Genomic DNA, 17,460 nt, shown 5'->3' with positions numbered 1-17,460 from the left:
TCCCCCTCTCCCCTGTTGACAGCTTAATTTTTCTCGAAGAAGTCGATGAACGGCTGCCACCTCTGAGCAAACCCCTGCAACGAACCCCTCAAGGCGAATTTAATTTTCTCGAGTCTGAGAAACCCCGCCATGTCGCTAACCCATACCCCCGTCTTTGGGGGCTCCAAGTCCCTCCATCCTAATAGGATCCGTCTCCAGGCCACCAGGGAGGCAAAGGCCAGGACATCGGCCTCTCTCACCCTCTGGGCTCCCGGATCTTCCGACACGCCAATTATTGCCACCTCTGGACTCGGTACCACCTGTACTTTTAATACCTTTGACATGATGTCCGCAAACCCCTGTCAAAAAACCCTCAGCCTCGGACATGCCCAAAACATATATAGCAGGGCCCCCACACAGCGCCCACAACTATCCTCCACCCCCTCAAAGAACCTGCTCATCCGGGCCACCGTCATATGTGCCCTGTGGACCACCTGTGGCTGAGCCTGGCATACAACACGGATGCATTGAATCGCCTCAGGGCCTCCTCCCATAATCCAGCAGTTGCCCTTCTAACACACTGCTCATCTTTGTTCTGCTCAACTTTGTTCTGCCATTCATACATACTAATCTCTTCATGTGCCACCATTAGCACCTTTCTTAGCCTAAATCACCCCCATTTACATTCCTTTTGTCTTCAATCCTCGACATCTTTGTCAATCTCCACCTATCGCTGGCCCCTATCCAGTCCCACAACTCCATGCGCCCCCACTCCAGTATAAATCTGACCCCTTTTCCAGTTCTCTCTAGCTTTGACAGAGTTATCCAGGCTGGAAACGTTAGCTGCCTTTTCTCTCCACAAATGTGGGACAGCATGGTAGCATAGTGGTTAGCACTGTGGCTTCACAGCGCCAGGTTCAATTCCCTGCTGGGTCACTGTCTGTGCGGAGTCTGCACGTTCTCCCAGTGTCTGTGTGGGTTTTCTGGATTGTAGTTTTAGGGTACGAGAGATTGAGAGTATAGAGGTCAGGAGCACAGAATTGACTTCGCAGGAGGGGGCCAGTGTTCAGGTAGGTGGTTTGAAGTGTGTCTACTTCAATGCCAGGAGTATACGAAATAAGGTAGGGGAACTGGCAGCATGGGTTGGTACCTGGGACTTCGATATTGTGGCCATTTCAGAGACATGGATAGAGCAGGGACAGGAATGGTTGTTGCAGGTTCCGGGGTTTAGGTGTTTTAGTAAGCTCAGAGAAGGAGGCAAAAAAGGGGGAGGTGTGGCGCTGCTAGTCAAAAACAGCATTACGGTGGCGGAGAGGATACTAGATGGGGACTCTTCTTCCGAGGTAGTATGGGCTGAGGTTAGAAACAGGAAAGGAGAGGTCACCCTGTTGGGAGTTTTCTATAGGCCTCCAAATAGTTCTAGGGATGTAGAGGAAAGGATGGCGAAGATGATTCTGGATAAGAGCGAAAGTAACAGGGTAGTTATTATGGGAGACTTTAACTTTCCAAATATTGACTGGAAAAGATATAGTTCGAGTACATTAGATGGGTCGTTTTTTGTACAATGTGTGCAGGAGGGTTTCCTGACACAATATGTTGACAGGCCAACAAGAGGAGAGGCCACATTGGATTTGGTTTTGGGTAATGAACAAGGCCAGGTGTTAGATTTGGAGATAGGTGAGCACTTTGGGGACAGTGACCACAATTCGGTGACGTTTACGTTAGTGATGGAAAGGGATAAGTATACCCCGCAGGGCAAGAGTTATAGCTGGGGGATGGGCAATTATGATGCCATTAGACATGACTTGGGTGGGATAGGTTGGAGAAGTAGGCTGCAAGCGTTGGGCACACTGGATATGTGGAGCTGGTTTAAGGAACAGCTACTGCGTGTTCTTGATAAGTACGTACCGGTCAGGCAGGGAGGAAGGCGTCGAGCGAGGGAACCGTGGTTTACCAAAGAAGTGGAATCTCTTGTTAAGAGGAAGAAGGAGGCCTATGTGAAGATGAGGAGTGAAGTTTCAGTTGAGGCGCTTGATAGTTACAAGGTAGCGAGGAAGAATCTAAAGAGAGAGCTAAGACGAGCAAGGAGGGGACATGAGAAGTATTTGGCAGGTAGGATCAAGGAAAACCCAAAAGCTTTCTATAGGTATGTCAGGAATAAAAGAATGACTAGGATAAGAGTAGGGCCAGTCAAGGACAGGGATGGGAAGTTGTGTGTGGAGTCTGAAGAGATGGGCGAGATACTAAATGAATATTTTTCGTCAGTATTCACTCAGGAAAAAGATAATGTTGTGGAGGAGAATGCTGAGACCCAGGCTATTAGAATAGATGGCATTGAGGTACGGAGGGAAGAGGTGTTGGCAATTCTGGACAGGCTGAAAATAGATAAGTCCCCGGGGCCTGATGGGATTTATCCTAGGATTCTCTGGGAAGCCAGGGAAGAGATTGCTGGGCCTTTGGCTTTGATTTTTATGTCATCATTGGCTACAGGAATAGTGCCAGAGGACTGGAGGATAGCAAATGTGGTCCCTTTGTTCAAGAAGGGGAGCAGAGACAACCCCGGCAACTATAAACCGATGAGCCTCACGTCTGTTGTGGGTAAAGTCTTGGAGGGGATTATAAGAGACAAGATTTATAATCATCTTGATAGGAATAATATGATTAGGGATAGTCAGCATGGCTTTGTGAAGGGTAGGTCATGCCTCACAAACCTTATCGAGTTCTTTGTGAAGGTGACTGAACAGGTAGACGAGGGTAGAGCAGTTGATGTGGTGTATATGGATTTCAGTAAAGCGTTTGATAAGGTTCCCCACGGTAGGCTATTGCAGAAAATACGGAGGCTGGGGATTGAGGGTGATTTAGAGATGTGGATCAGAAATTGGCTAGCTGAAAGAAGACAGAGGGTGGTGGTTGATGGGAAATGTTCAGAATGGAGTTCAGTTACAAGTGGCGTACCACAAGGATCTGTTCTGGGGCCGTTGCTGTTTGTCATTTTTATCAATGACCTAGAGGAGGGCGCAGAAGGGTGGGTGAGTAAATTTGCAGACGACACTAAAGTCGGTGGTGTTGTCGACAGTGCGGAAGGGTGTAGCAGGTTACAGAGGGACATAGATCAGCTGCAGAGCTGCGCTGAGAGGTGGCAAATGGAGTTTAATGTAGAGAAGTGTGAGGTGATTCACTTTGGAAGGAATAACAGGAATGCGGAATATTTGGCTAATGGTAAAGTTCTTGGAAGTGTGGATGAGCAGAGGGATCTAGGTGTCCATGTACATAGATCCCTGAAAGTTGCCACCCAGGTTGATAGGGTTGTGAAGAAGGTCTATGGAGTGTTGGCCTTTATTGGTAGAGGGATTGAGTTCCGGAGTCATGAGGTCATGGTGCAGCTGTACAAAACTCTGGTACGGCCGCATTTGGAGTTTTGCGTACAGTTCTGGTCACCGCATTATATGAAGGACGTGGAAGCTTTGGAGCGGGTGCAGAGGAGATTTACCAGGATGTTGCCTGGTATGGAGGGAAAATCTTATGAGGAAAGTCTGATGGACTTGAGGTTGTTTTCGTTACAGAGAAGAAGGTTAAGAGGAGACTTAATAGAGGCATACAAAATGATCAGGGGGTTAGATAGGGTGGACAGTGAGAGCCTTCTCCCACGGATGGAAATGGCTAGCACATGGGGACATAGCCTTAAACTGAGGGGTAATAGATATAGGACAGAGGTCAGAGGTAGGTTTTTTACGCAGAGTGGTGAGACCGTGGAATGCCCTACCTGCAACAGTAGTGAACTCGCCAACATTGAGGGCATTTAAAAGTTTATTGGATAAGCATATGGATGATAATGGCATAGTGTAGGTTAGATGGCTTTTGTTTTTTGACTTCCCATGTCGGTGCAACATTGTGGGCCGAAGGGCCTGTACTGCGCTGTATCGTTCTATGTTCTATGTTCTCTGGGTGCTCCTGTTTCCTCCCACAGTCCAAAAACGTGCAGGTTAGGTGGATTGGCCATGCTAAATTGCCCTTAGTGTCCAAAATGGTTAAGAGGGGTTATTGGGTTAGGGGGATAGGGTGGAAGTGAGGGCTTAAGTGGGTCGGTGCAGACTCGATGGGCCGAATGGCCTCCTTCTGCACAGTATATTCTATGTTCTATTACAGATGCTGTCAGACCTGCTGAGATCATTCTGTATTTTCTCTGTCAGTAATTGCCTCACACTTGTATGAGTGGTACTTACCACTTATGAGCGCAAGCTTGAATATTGTCCAGTTCTTGCTGCAAGTAGACTTGGATTGCTTCAGCAACTGAGGAGTTGGGAATTGTATTGAACATTGTGTAATCATCAACAAACTTCTGACATCAGGATGGAGGACTGACTGAAAGAGGTGGGCTTTCGGAGTGACTTAAATGAAGAAAGGGAAGTAGACACGTGATGAGGTTTAGGAAGGGAATTCCAGAGTTTAGGGCCTTGTCAGATCAAGGCACAGCCATCAATGACAAAGCAATTAATATTGGGGATGTTCAAAAGGCCAACATTTGAGGAGTTCTGAGGACTTGACAGATTCTAGGGCTGACAGATTAAAAAGATAGTAAGGGTGAGAGACAGTGGTGAATTTTGACAACAAGGATGAGAATTTTAAAATGGAGACCTTGCTTACTGGGTAGTCAGTTTGGCCAGTGAGCACAGGGTGCCGGACTGGGTGCAAGGTAGCTTGAGGATAGTTTTGGATGATTTCAAGTTTAAAAGGGGGTAAAAGGAGGAAGGCTGATCAGGAATGTATTTGAATAGTTAAATCTAGAGGTTAGTAAAGCATGGATGAGGGTTTCAGCCACAGATGAGTTGAGACAGGGGTGGAATTGACAATGTTATAGGGTTTGAAAAAGATGGTCTCAATGATCACACAGATACGTACTTGGAAGCTCAACTCATAGTGGAATATGCCACCAATGCTGTGAATGTCTAGGTCAGCTTCAGACTTTTCCCAGGGAGAGAAATTTGTGATTATGGCAGGGCCTATGTTTAACGGATTCAGTCTTCCCAACATTTGTTGGAGGACATTTCTATTTATCCAGTCCTGGATGTCAGCAAGCAGTTGGACACTTTAGAGAGTGAGAAATTAAGAGAGGTGGTAGTGAGATTAGAGCTGATATTTAAGAGTACGTGGAAATTGACACTTGGATAGGATTTCAGGGGACCATGCAGAAAAGGGATGGTGGAAGTGGGCCCTGATGGCTCCCTACCGTTCCTGTGAAAGAAATGTGCCAGCAAGCCAATTACCAGCCAGAAGACTGAATATGTTGAGGTCAGAGGTGGCTTTGCAGGGGTTCCTGCAGGGGTACAGATGAATCTTACATCCGGAGAGAGGGGGGTTACAGTACGTCATTGGTGCCTCAGGTGCAACTGGAGTTGAGGGAGATATGTTCTGGTGCATGCCCAAATATGGCACAAAAAAAACTTATCCTGAACACTCATGGTCATTGTGAGCAATTGCTGCGTGAAAAGGTGTGCACCATTTTACCATGTTTTCATGGCTTTATCTTTCTCTCCCCTGTTCTCTGGTGGTGCGTATAGAGGCACCAATTGAGTCTAATGATTGCACTGAGCCAATTATATTGCTATTCTCCTGTTCCTCATTGTATCCATATATGTTGAGACTTTTATTTTGTGCTGAGCTGTACCATTCCTGTGGTTTTGTTGCATTATTTGTTAAAATTAAAACACTTAAAAAACAGAACTGGTAGCAGGAGTAGGCCATTTGGCCCCTCGAGTTGCTCGACTATTAAAGATAATGCCTGATCTGATTGTGGCCAACGCCACTGATGCACAATCAATACTCTCGAGACAAAGAGGAGTTATATCTAATCGGCTTTAATCAGTTAGAACTGTACCCAGCAGCGATGATACAGAAAGTGAAGGCTGCTGAGATGGCATCGGTTCTTATACCCCGCCTCTCGGGGCGGGGCTATGTACATTATCCAATGGTAGACCCCTCGGTCTAGCCAATGGTCATTCCTCTCAGGTACTGCAATACCTGGTATTACCACAGCCACTTTCCTGCCTGACCCCATAAACTCCCTTGTAGATCACAAAACTGTCTAACTCAGCCTCAAATGTCTTCAATGCCCCAGCCTTCATTGCTCTCTGGGAAATTTCAAAGACTAATGATTCTCGGAGAGAAAATAAACTTTCTCATCTCAGTCTTAAATGGGAGAGCCCTTATTTTCAACTCTGTCTCCGTGTTCTAGGTTCCCCCAGGAGACAAAACACCCTCTCAGCATCGACTGTCAAGCTCTCTCAGAATCCTTGATGTTTCAATAAGATCAACTCTCATTCTTCAAAACTCCAAAGAGTATAGGTCCAAACTGCTTAACTTTTCCTCATGAGACAACCCCTCCATCCTAAGAGTAACCTAGCAAATCTTTTCTGAGCGGTTTCCAAAGCAAGTATATCCCTCCTTATGTAAGGAGACCATAACTGTACACAGTACTCTAGGTGTGTTCTCACCAATATCCTGTACAGTTGTAGTAAGACTTCCCTACTTTTATACTTCATCCCCCTTGCAAGGGCAACATTCCAATTGTCTTCCTAATTACTTGCTGTATCTACATGGTAACCTTTTGTGGTCCATTTACAAGGATACTCTGATCCCTCTGACTTTCTTTTTAAAAAAATTCAGAGTACCCAATTATTATTTTCCCCCCAATTAAGGGGCAATTTAGCATGGCCAATCCACCTAACCTGGGGACAATGTGCAAACTCCACACAGACCAGATTCCACTGGTTTTCATCCACTTTTTCTTTCCTATTGGTATGCCTAAAGTGACACACAGGTAAAGCAAGGGCATGTGAAGTGAGGTGTGTGCTGATTGCCCACAACATAGACTGTGAGAGCTGTGTGCTCCCTCTGTGTCCAATCAAAATGTAAATATTTATTTTGTTTTTACCATTTGAAGTTGATAGTTCTATTAATATATGAATGCTTAAGCATTATCTATAACTCATTATGAAATATTCAGCCTATATTAATAGTATGCAATCTTATTCATGGGGTCACAGTCAGGGAACATGCCCGGTCTCAATCTTGCAGCCCACTGAGATGACAGAGAGCCACTCATGTGACCCACTTGCCAGTCAGGGTTGTCACTGACTTAACCTTATCTATATCTCTTTGCAGACACATAGCGAGCTTCTCAGGAAGAAGTTAAGCACAATCTAGTACCACAGGCAAATGTTTAGTAGCACCATCTCCCCTACCCATTAAAAGTACAAAGCAATATAGCTCCCATTTACAATTTGGCATTTATTTCAACATGAAAGGTCATATTGCACAAAGCTTTAAATACATATGACTATATTTTTAATTACTGGGGACTGGGAGATCACTTGCCTCAGCATACTCACCATCAACAACATTCTCCAATATATCTGGTATACCTCCAACATGATCGATATGCCAGTGCGTCACCAGAATTTCTTGAATACTGGCATTCAACTGGATCAAAGTTTCTTTTAAACAGCTGATGTATTCAGGCACACCTGGCTCACCAGTGTCAATCAAGAATCGTCTGTCAGAAAAATGTAAGGATATTCAGTATCAACGTAATCATTTTCAACTATATTACTTGGTTAACTTCCTCAACAGGACTATTTCCTAAAGCAATACTGCAATATAAACACAACACAAATAGTTAAAAAGTAGGACGGAATTATTAATTACACTATGCCTCAAAAGATGCATCTTACACACATTGCTGGTGTTTAACCAGGACTGGATCACCTCCCAAGATACGATGTGGGCACTCAGTTGCCACATTTCACATGATGTTTGGAAAAGATCTAAGATCTCACACTATGGGCGTGATTCTCTGGCTGCATTGCGATAGAGCGAGAGCACAACACAGCTGGTAAATCCCTGGCAGAGGCCTTCCGTGGGCCTCCGCACCTCGCGGAAGCCACCAACGTCCCGGACGCGAGGTGTTGCAATCGGAACTCCGCCCAAAAGGAGCAGGACCAAACGGCGCTCGCTGAAGTAGATCTTAAACCCAATTAAGGCCTACACACCCGGGATCTTCCAGCCTCCCTCGATTCACCGACCGCCCCAGGGTGGCTGCAACTGGGCACCAATCAGTCATGGCCCACAAGAACGTTGATGAGGTGGAATGGTCTCGGGGAGTCTCCTGGATCATTAGATGCCTGAGTGGTTAGGGATAGTGCTGGGTGGCTCCCTGGCCATCCCCTGGAACGTGGGCACCTTGACATTGCTATCCTGGTACTGCCAAGCTGGCTGGAACGCAGCCTGAGTGCCAGTGCAAGGGTGCCTGGGTGGCACTGCCCAGTGTCAAAGCCCAAGAGGTGCCATAGGAAACCCCTGGGGCTGCATGGTCAGCTGATGCAGCCTGCCCCACCAACTTCACATTATGGAACAAAGGACAAAGAAAAGTACAGCACAGGAACAAGCCCTTCGGCCCTCCAAGCCTTCGCCGACCATGCTGCCCATCTAAACTAAAATCTTCTACACTTCTGGGGTCCGAATCCCTCTATTCCCATCCTATTCATGTATTTGTCAAGATGCCCCTTAAACGTCACTATCGTCCCTGCTTCCACCACCTCCTCCGGCAGCGAGTTCCAGGCACCCACTACCCTCTGTGTAAAAGACTTGCCTCGTACATCTCCTCTAAACCTTGCCCCTCGCATCTTAAACCTATGCCCCCTAGTAATTGACCCCTCTACCCTGGGAAAAGTCTCGGACTATCCACTCTGTCTATGCCCCTCATAATTTTGTAGACCTCTATCAGGTCGCCCCTCAACCTCAGTCGTTCCAGTGAGAACAAACCGAGTTTATTCAACCGCTCCTCATAGCTAATGCCCTCCATACCAGGCAACATTCTGGTAAATCTCTTCTGCACCCTCTCTAAAGCCTCCACATCCTTCTGGTAGTGTGGCGACCAGAATTGAACACTATACTCCAAGTGTGGCCTAACTAAGGTTCTATACAACTGCAACATGACTTGCCAATTCTTATACTCAATGCCCCGGCCAATGAAGGCAAGCATGCCGCATGCCTTCTTGACTACCTTCTCCACTTGTGTTGCCCCTTTCAGTGACCTGTGGACCTGTAAACCTAGGTCTCTCTGACTTTCAATACTCTTGAGGGTTCTACCATTCACTGTATATTCCCTACCTTCATTAGACCTTCCAAAATGCATTACCTCACATTTGTCCGGATAAAACTCCATCTGCCATCTCTCCGCCCAAGTCTCCAAACAATCTAAATCCTGCTGTATCCTGACAGTCCTCATCGCTATCCACAATTCCACCAACCTTTGTGTAGTCTGCAAACTTACTAATCAGACCAGTTACATTTTCCTCCAAAACATTTATATATACTACAAACAGCAACGGTCCCAGCACTGATCCTTGCAGAACACCACTAGTCACAGCCCTCCAATTAGAAAAGCATCATTCCATTGCTACTCTCTGCCTTCTATGACCTAGCCAGTTCTGTATCCACCTTGCCAGCTCACCCCTGATCCCGTGTGACTTCACCTTTTGTACCAGTCTACCATGAGGGACCTTGTCAAAGGCCTTACTGAAGTCCATATAGACAACATCCACTGCCCTACCTGCATCAATCATCTTTGTGACCTCCTCGAAAAACTCTTATCAAGTTAGTGAGACATGACCTCCCCTTCACAAAACCATGCTGCTTTTCACTAATACGTCCATTTGCTTCCAAATGGGAGTAGATCCTGTCTTGAAGAATTCTCTCCAGTAATTTCCCTACCACTGACGTAAGGCTCACCGGCCTGTAGTTCCCTGGATTATCCTTGCTACCCTTCTTAAACAAAGGAACACCATTGGCTATTCTCCAGTCCTCCGGGACATCACTTGAAGACAGTGAGGATCGAAAGATTTCTGTCAAGGCCTCAGCAATTTCCTCTCTAGCCTCCTTCCGTATTCTGGGGTAGATCCCATCAGGCCCATGGGACTTATCTACCTTAATATTTTTCAAGACGCCCAACACATCGTCTTTTTGGATCTCAGTGTGACCCAGGCTATCTACACACCCTTCTCCAGACTCAACATCCGCCAATTCCTTCTTTGGTGAATACTGATGCAAAGTATTCATTTAGTACCTCGCCCATTTCCTCTGGCTCCACACATAGATTCCCTTGCCTATCCTTCAGTGGGCCAACCCTTTCCCTGGCTACCCTCTTGCTTTTTATGTAAGTGATAGCGGTGGGAAATTCTTTGGAAAACCTGCCACAAATTAATGCAGAAAATTTCTATCTCCCCTAATTTTTTTAAAAAATTGGACAAAGGCTGAAACTATATCTGCCTGTAACGCTAAACAAAAGGAACAGACAATATCAGAGAAGCTGGCACTTAATTTTATGGGCAGCATGGTAGCACAGTGGTTTGCACTGTTGCTTCACAGTGCCAGGGACCCTGGTCCAATTCCCGGCTTGGGTCATTGTCTGTGCGGAGTCTGCACGTTCTCCCAGTGTCTGAGTGGGTTTCCTCCAGTTGCTCTGGTTTCCTCCCACAAGTCCCAAAAGTGTTTGTTCGGTGAATTGGACATTCTGAATTCTCCCTCAGTGTACTGAACAGGGGCCATAGTGTGGCGACTAGGGGATTTTCACAGTAACTTCATTACAGTGTTAATGTAAGTCTATTTGTGAGACAAATAAAGATTATTATCAACGGCCCCTGTGGCTGCAGAGATCAAATTCTACAAAGATCGTCTATATTTAATAATCCACCATAGTAGAATCAAAGAATAGAATCATAGAATCCCTACAATGCAGAAGGAGACCATTCGGCCCATCGGGTCTGCACCAACCCTAACAACAAAGAACAAAGAAATGTACAGCATAGGAACAGGCCCTTCGGCCCTCCAAGCCCGTGCCGACCATGCTGCCCGACTAAACTACAATCTTCTACACTTCCTGGGTCCGTATCCCTCTATTCCCATCCCATTCATGTATTTGTCAAGATGCCCCTTAAATGTCACTATCGTCCCTACTTCCACCACCTCCTCCGGTAGCGAGTTCCAGGCACCCACTACCCTCTGCGTAAAAAACTTGCCTCGTACATCTACTCTAAACCTTGCCCCTCTCACCTTAAACCTATGCCCCCTAGTAATTGACCCCTCTACCCTGGGGAAAAGCCTCTGACTATCCACTCTGTCTATGCCCCTCATAATTTTGTATACCTCTATCAGGTCTCCCCTCAACCTCCTTCGTTCCAGTGAGAACAAACCGAGTTTATTCAACCGCTCCTCATAGCTAATGCCCTCCATACCAGGCAACATTCTGGTAAATCTCTTCTGCACCCTCTCTAAAGCCTCCACATCCTTCTGGTAGTGTGGCGACCAGAATTGAACACTATACTCCAAGTGTGGCCTAACTAAGGTTCTATACAGCTGCAACATGACTTGCCAATTCTTATACTCAATGCCCCGGCCAATGAAGGCAAGCATGCCGTATGCCTTCTTGACTACCTTCTCCACCTGTGTTGCCCCTTTCAGTGACCTGTGGACCTGTACTCCTAGATCTCTTTGACATGAGATACTCATTTACACTCCCCTTCCACCTCGCCCTAACACTGTAACCCCATAACCTAACCTGCACATCCCTGGATACTAAGGGGCAATTTAACATGGCCAATCCACCTAACCTAACCTACCAGTTTGCTCAGACTGACCTTCTTAATGGTTAGAACAATTTCAAGAATCCAGACAAAGGAATATACATCCTTTGTCAAAGCCAAAGTGGACAAGTACGACTCATGAGACATCACCACCTAACTGGAGCAACCTGTAATATTGCCTTGTGGAGCTGCAAAGCAGTCTGCCATCTTCCACCTAGCAAGCAGATGAACAATTCAGACCAAGGGCCCAATTCAGGTGATTGCCTGCCCCCATCTACTCCATTTCTACTGGGACTTCTGAAGTTCTATACCACCGCTTGCAAAACTAATTCATCTTTACGTGCCTATCCCATCATCCAGCATCATTCTCCAGCCTGCCGACCTCTGTGAAAGAAAAACAATACTTTGATTCTGGATTCATTTGAAACAATAATTCTTTATTCTGTGGTCTTTGCCCTGTAACTTTCTTTCTCTATTCCCCCCTCTTCTATTATGACTGATCAAGGAGGCTATATTGCAACCCTCGTCATGTGTTTGAGTGTGTGTGAATAAACTAACTCTGAGTTAACCCTATCTTGATTTTGCTGTGGGGTTAATAGAAATTGGGTCACACCAAAACTAAGGGGTTGGGAAATATGCCATTGTTTATATTCTCTTAGTTAATGCTGGTTCTAACTTTCTTCAGTCATCCTTTTCACTGCCACCCACTCCGCTTCCTCCCCTCGGTACTTTCCATCTCCAAGAAGACTATATTACACACTCTATATAATTTAGGTAATAAATGCGTGAACCTCCACCAACAGTTATGGATAGCAATTCTGGACCGGATAGCAGTCTGAAACAGCAGGAACAACCTGGCTCGAGGAACAGGGGGGGGGGGGGGGGTACATTGTCAATAGGGGATGTGGGGCATTTTCAAAAGGACTGAGTGTGTGACCACTGCCCAGACAGGCCACAGTGGGCTATTCCCTGAGCAGACTCTCAATTCAACTTGGAGAACAAGATGAACATCAAACGAACACAATTCATATCCCAGAGTGCTGCAACATATGTCACTGGGTTGAAAACTTGTGTTAGTAGTGCATAGTTAAACCCAAGCCACATGATTACAGAACGCGTATGTAAGATCAGCTTTAGAAGAAATGTGGAAAAATAAATAGATAAAGCCATGACAGGTGAAGTTCAATAAGGTTTAGTAGAGGAGGTAGCGAGGAGATTAAGTGAATAAAATTGAGGGACCTGGACAGATTGGGTAGCGAGTGGTATCTGGAGCTCAGCTTTAAAGTGTAGCCGAGACAGAAATCCTCACTGAATTTAAAGACATTTTGGATATGAACCTAAGGTGTTGCAATTCACAGTGCGATGGATCAAGAGTGGGGCTAGGCAGGATCCCTCATGTTCAGCTAGCACAGGTTAGATGGGCCGAATGGTTGCCAGTGTTGTAAATTTTCTATGGACATCAACATGTTGCTGAGGCACATCGGGAGTGAAACAAAAACAGAAAATGCTGGACAATCTCAGCAGGTCGGACAGCATCTGTGGCGAGAGAAGGGAGCTAACATTCCGAGTCTGGACGGATGACACTTTGTCACTGGTGCGTCACATCAGGAGTGACTGTTCCTGGGTCAATCCCTCCTGGGAGATCCGGAGCAGGCCCCGCTTTCCGGCTGTGTCCCTCCGGGATTCGTCACTCTTTACTCACCGGGGCCCAGTCCCCACCAGGTAAGTATTAGTTCCCTGCAGAGTCATCGGGCCAGGATTACAGCCCAACACCCGCACCACCCGGGCCGACAAACACTGCACTTTCGGCAGAACCGTCGCCATCCTGCTCCGCGCGCGCGCCCGTTACCGACGCAAGGCGCGTCCCCGACCGAGTGAGTGACAGAGAGAGCGCCGCGCGCGCGAGAGCGCCTGCTGCGCGCCCCCGACCTAGCGAGCGCCGCGGCAGTTGTGGAGGTCGGGCCTGGCGGTGGAGGGCGGGGCCTGGCGCTGGAGGGCGAAGCCTGGCGGTGGAGGGCGGGGCCTGGCGCTGGAGGGCGGGGCCTGGCGGTGGAAGGCGGGGCCTGGCGCTGGAAGGCGGGGCCTGGCGGTGGAGGGCGAGGCCTGGCGGTGGAAGGTGGGGCCTGGCGATGGCGGTACAATCTGAGTGTGGTTTTGAGATCATAGTTTAAGTGGTTTGAGTCGGATATCTAACAAGGGGGAAATGAAATTAGCAAATGTTTCTGATCAAAAGCTATCAACCTAGTTGACAAACGTGGGAATTTTAATCCGCTTAGAAATTCACGCAAGAATGATTTTATTTTAATTTAATAGGGTTGATTGGAATTTGGGATATATGAAATGATTATGGTTTATCCAAAGGTAGAGGAGTCTAGAACTAGAGGGCATAGGTTTAAGGTGAGAGGAGAGAAATAGGAAAGAGACCAGAGGGGAAATTTCTTCACACAGCGGGTGGTGAGCATCTGGAACGGGCTGCCAGAGGCAGTGGAAGAGGCGGATACAATTTTGTCCTTTAAAAAGCAGTCAGACAGTTAGATGGGCAGGGTGGGACTCGAGGGATATGGGCGAAATGCAGGCAAGTGGGACGAGTGTGATAGAAACTGGGCGGCATGGACCAGCTGGGCTGATGGGCATGTTTCCATGCTGTAATTATCTATGACTCTAATCCTGGGTTGGATTGGTTTAAATGAACACATCTTGTCAGGTTCATAGAACATAGAACATACAATGCAGAAGGAGGCCATTCAGCCCATTGAGTCTGCACCTACTTAAGCTCTCACTTCCACCCTATCCCCGTAACCCAATAACCCCTCCTAACCTTTTGGGACTCTTAAGGACAATTTAGCATGGCCAATCCATCTAACCTGCACGTCTTTGGACTGTGAGAGGAAACTGGAGCACCCGGAGGAAACCCACGCAGCCACGGGGAGAAGGTGCAGACTCCGCACAGACAGTGACCCAGCGGGGAATCAAACCTGGGACCCTGGCGCTGTGAAGTCACAATGCTAACCACCGTACTACCCCAAATGATTATTCAAATGATTATTCCTGACACAACGTGAAACAAGGAAATAATTCTGAGATCTAGAGGTTAAAAACAGCGTAGAGGTTATTAAATAGTGTTCCTAGTTAGGTTTAAGAGGGTTTGTGATGTAATGACGTCCAGTTAAAAAGTTTTACTCCACCCTTTTCCAAACGCTGCTCCTTCCTCAGGTGAATGAAGAGGTATGTTCCAAAAACATATATATAGACAGATTCAAAGATGCCAGACAATGCTTGGAATGCGAGCATTAGCAGGTGATTAAATCTTCACAGATCCAGAGATGGGGTAACCCCAGGTTAAAGAGGTGTGAATTGTGTCAAGCCAGGACAGTTGGTAGGATTTCGCAGGCCAGATGGTGGGGGATGAATGTAATGCGACATGAATCCCAGGTCCCGGTTGAGGCCGCACTCATGTGTGCGGAACTTGGCTATAAGCTTCTGCTCGGCGATTCTGCGTTGTCGCGCGTCCTGAAGGGCTCCTTGGAGAACGCTTACCCAGAGATCAGAGGCTGAATGCCCTTGACTGCTGAAGTGTTCCCCGACTGGAAGGGAACATTCCTGCCTGGTGATTGTCGCACGATGTCCGTTCATTCGTTGTCGCAGCGTCTGCATGGTCTCGCCAATGTACCACGCTTAGGGACATCCTTTCCTGCAGCGTATGAGGTAGACAACGTTGGCCGAGTCGCACGAGTATGTACAGCGTACCTGGTGGGTGGTGTTCTCACGTGTAATGGTGGTATCCATGTCGATGATCTGGCACGTCTTGCAGAGATTGCCATGGCAGGGTTGTGTGGTGTCGTGGTCACTGTTCTGAAGGCTGGGTAGTTTGCTGCAAACAATGGTTTGTTTGCGGTTGCACGGTTGTTTGAAGGCAAATAGTGGGGGTGTGGGGATGACCGGGGTGCTGTGGTGTTCCAGCATCTCCCCTGTGGCCGTCGCAAGCAGGATCCCCATCACCTTCTCCTTCCTCAGGGTGCCCGATGGCCCCCGGGCTACTCCATGGGATGGGGGTGTGATCGGAGCTATCCCCCGTGACTCCCCTGCCACCTGGCGCTGCCAGTCCTGGAGGCCCGCTCTGGTCTCCACCAGGGTCCGCACGCTTGCGGCCATAGAGCACAGGGAGTAGACCATCTCCGCCTGGGACTGTGCCACATCACGCTGTGACTGTGCCACCACCTTCTGGGTTTGTGTCACATTAGCCAGTGACTGTGTCATCTCCCTCTGGGTCTGGGCCACCTCCCTCTGCGCCTGCGCCATGTTGGCAGCACCTGGGCAATGCCGCCCACGTTCCCAGTCATGGGTGTTGTGACTGGGCCACGCTCAGGAATGCCAGTGCGATTTCCAGGTGGCTCTGGCACATGGTTGCCTGTGAGGCGGCAACCCTGTTCTGGGCCTTGGCCAGCGCCTGCACAGAATGCCCCAGGCCTTGGACATGCTGATCCATAGCCAAAACCATCACCCCCAATGCCTCCATCACCGACGCCAGCTGTGTAGAGTTGGTCTGGCTGGCATGCATGGTCGGCACCACCTTCTGCTGCACGCGTTTGGACTCTTCTAACTGTGCCTGCAGGTTCTGGATGCTCGCCGACAACCCCTCATAGTCCTTGGCTCTGTGACTACATCTCCACTATAGATGGGACTGTCTGTTCCAGAAGCCTGAAACCCATCTGAATGGCAGCTAGTCCCTGGGGTCGGTCTGCCCTCCGACTGCCGCCCCTTCAGGAGTTCCTACCGCCACCTGCTGTACCGGGTCAGCTATGTGGTGCGCAGTAGATAGTGTTCCAGGAGCCTACTCACTAACGTGCCCAACCAAGGTGAGTGTCTCTGCTATAGCGGAGGGTGTTGGAGACAGCTGTGACGGGAAATCCATGTCATCCTCTGACTCGAGCTCCGGGGTCCCCTGAGTCTCGGGGGGAGAGCTGCCATCCGAGCTGCTCTTGTAGCTCCTGGACTCACAGGTTGGGGGGGGGGGGCAGATGGACCCGCTCATCTCCAGCATCTTCTACAAGGTACATGATTAGGCCGCGGGCCGGGAGGTGGTTTGGTGAGCATGTGGGTGGGGGTAGGAGTGTTGGGGGTGGGGGGATGGAGATGGTGTAGGGTGGTGTGATGTTGGGGGGTGGGTTTTGACATACATGTCACAGGGAACCACAACTAAGTGGGGTGGCAGTTCCTCGCCCGTGGCCAACTTCCACCTCGGCGATCTCCCTTTCTTCGGGCCGCCGACCACATCCAGGGCCCTCTGCTCTGTCATGGTTAGGGGCCGCAGGTCCGGCGGTTCCCCTCCTGTCTATTCCCGGACCTGGCAGTTGTGGGCTGCCTTCTCCTGAGGGTGGAAACAGAAAATGACAGTGGTAGATGGTCTGACGCATGCAGCCAAGGGGGTGGGTAGCTGGTGGCTCCAGTGGCCAGAGCACCCTGCCATGGCGACCAGTATGGGTGTTGACATGTGGTGCAGGGTGGGGGTTCAGCCACCCTCCAGGTTGGAGGGGGGTAGGATTACGGATGTGTGGGACGGGGGTTGGTGCCAGGGACACAGTGCTGCCTATCTACCCTGAGGAGGTCATGCAGTTTCTTTGGCACTGCTGACCAGTCCAAACAGTGTTGCCCGGCGCTGATCGCTTCTGCCACCTGCGCCCATGCACGTCGAATGGTAGCGGCTGGCAGCCTCCTTCCCAGGCCAGGGTACAGAGTCACCTCCCTCCTCCACAGCATCCAGGAGAGTCAAGCTCAGTCTCCGCAAAACATGGGGCCGCACGTCTTACTGCCATCTTGTTGGCTGGGATGGTGTGTGCGTGGA

At 48.5% G+C, this 17,460-nt stretch overlaps 1 protein-coding gene across 2 annotated transcripts in view; it reads right to left on the bottom strand.

The window, feature by feature from the left end:
• Window positions 1-13,500, bottom strand: part of lactb2 (lactamase, beta 2) — a 108,184-nt gene extending 94,684 nt beyond the window's left edge. For both annotated transcript variants that reach the window (XM_072467584.1, XM_072467585.1), the window contains exons 1-2: window positions 13,321-13,500; window positions 7,368-7,531 (exon numbers count right to left, since the gene is read on the bottom strand). In XM_072467584.1, the coding sequence (XP_072323685.1) occupies window positions 7,368-7,531; window positions 13,321-13,442 (286 nt within the window). In that variant the 5' untranslated portion in view covers window positions 13,443-13,500. The remainder of the gene's footprint in view (window positions 1-7,367; window positions 7,532-13,320) is intronic.
• Window positions 13,501-17,460: the final 3,960 nt, after the last annotated feature.

This window comes from Scyliorhinus torazame, chromosome 11 (genome assembly GCF_047496885.1).
Source record: "Scyliorhinus torazame isolate Kashiwa2021f chromosome 11, sScyTor2.1, whole genome shotgun sequence".
Taxonomy (NCBI): Eukaryota; Metazoa; Chordata; class Chondrichthyes; order Carcharhiniformes; family Scyliorhinidae; genus Scyliorhinus; species Scyliorhinus torazame.
Note: the sequence above shows the minus strand (reverse complement) of the source record. Positions and strands in the feature narration are given on the sequence as shown.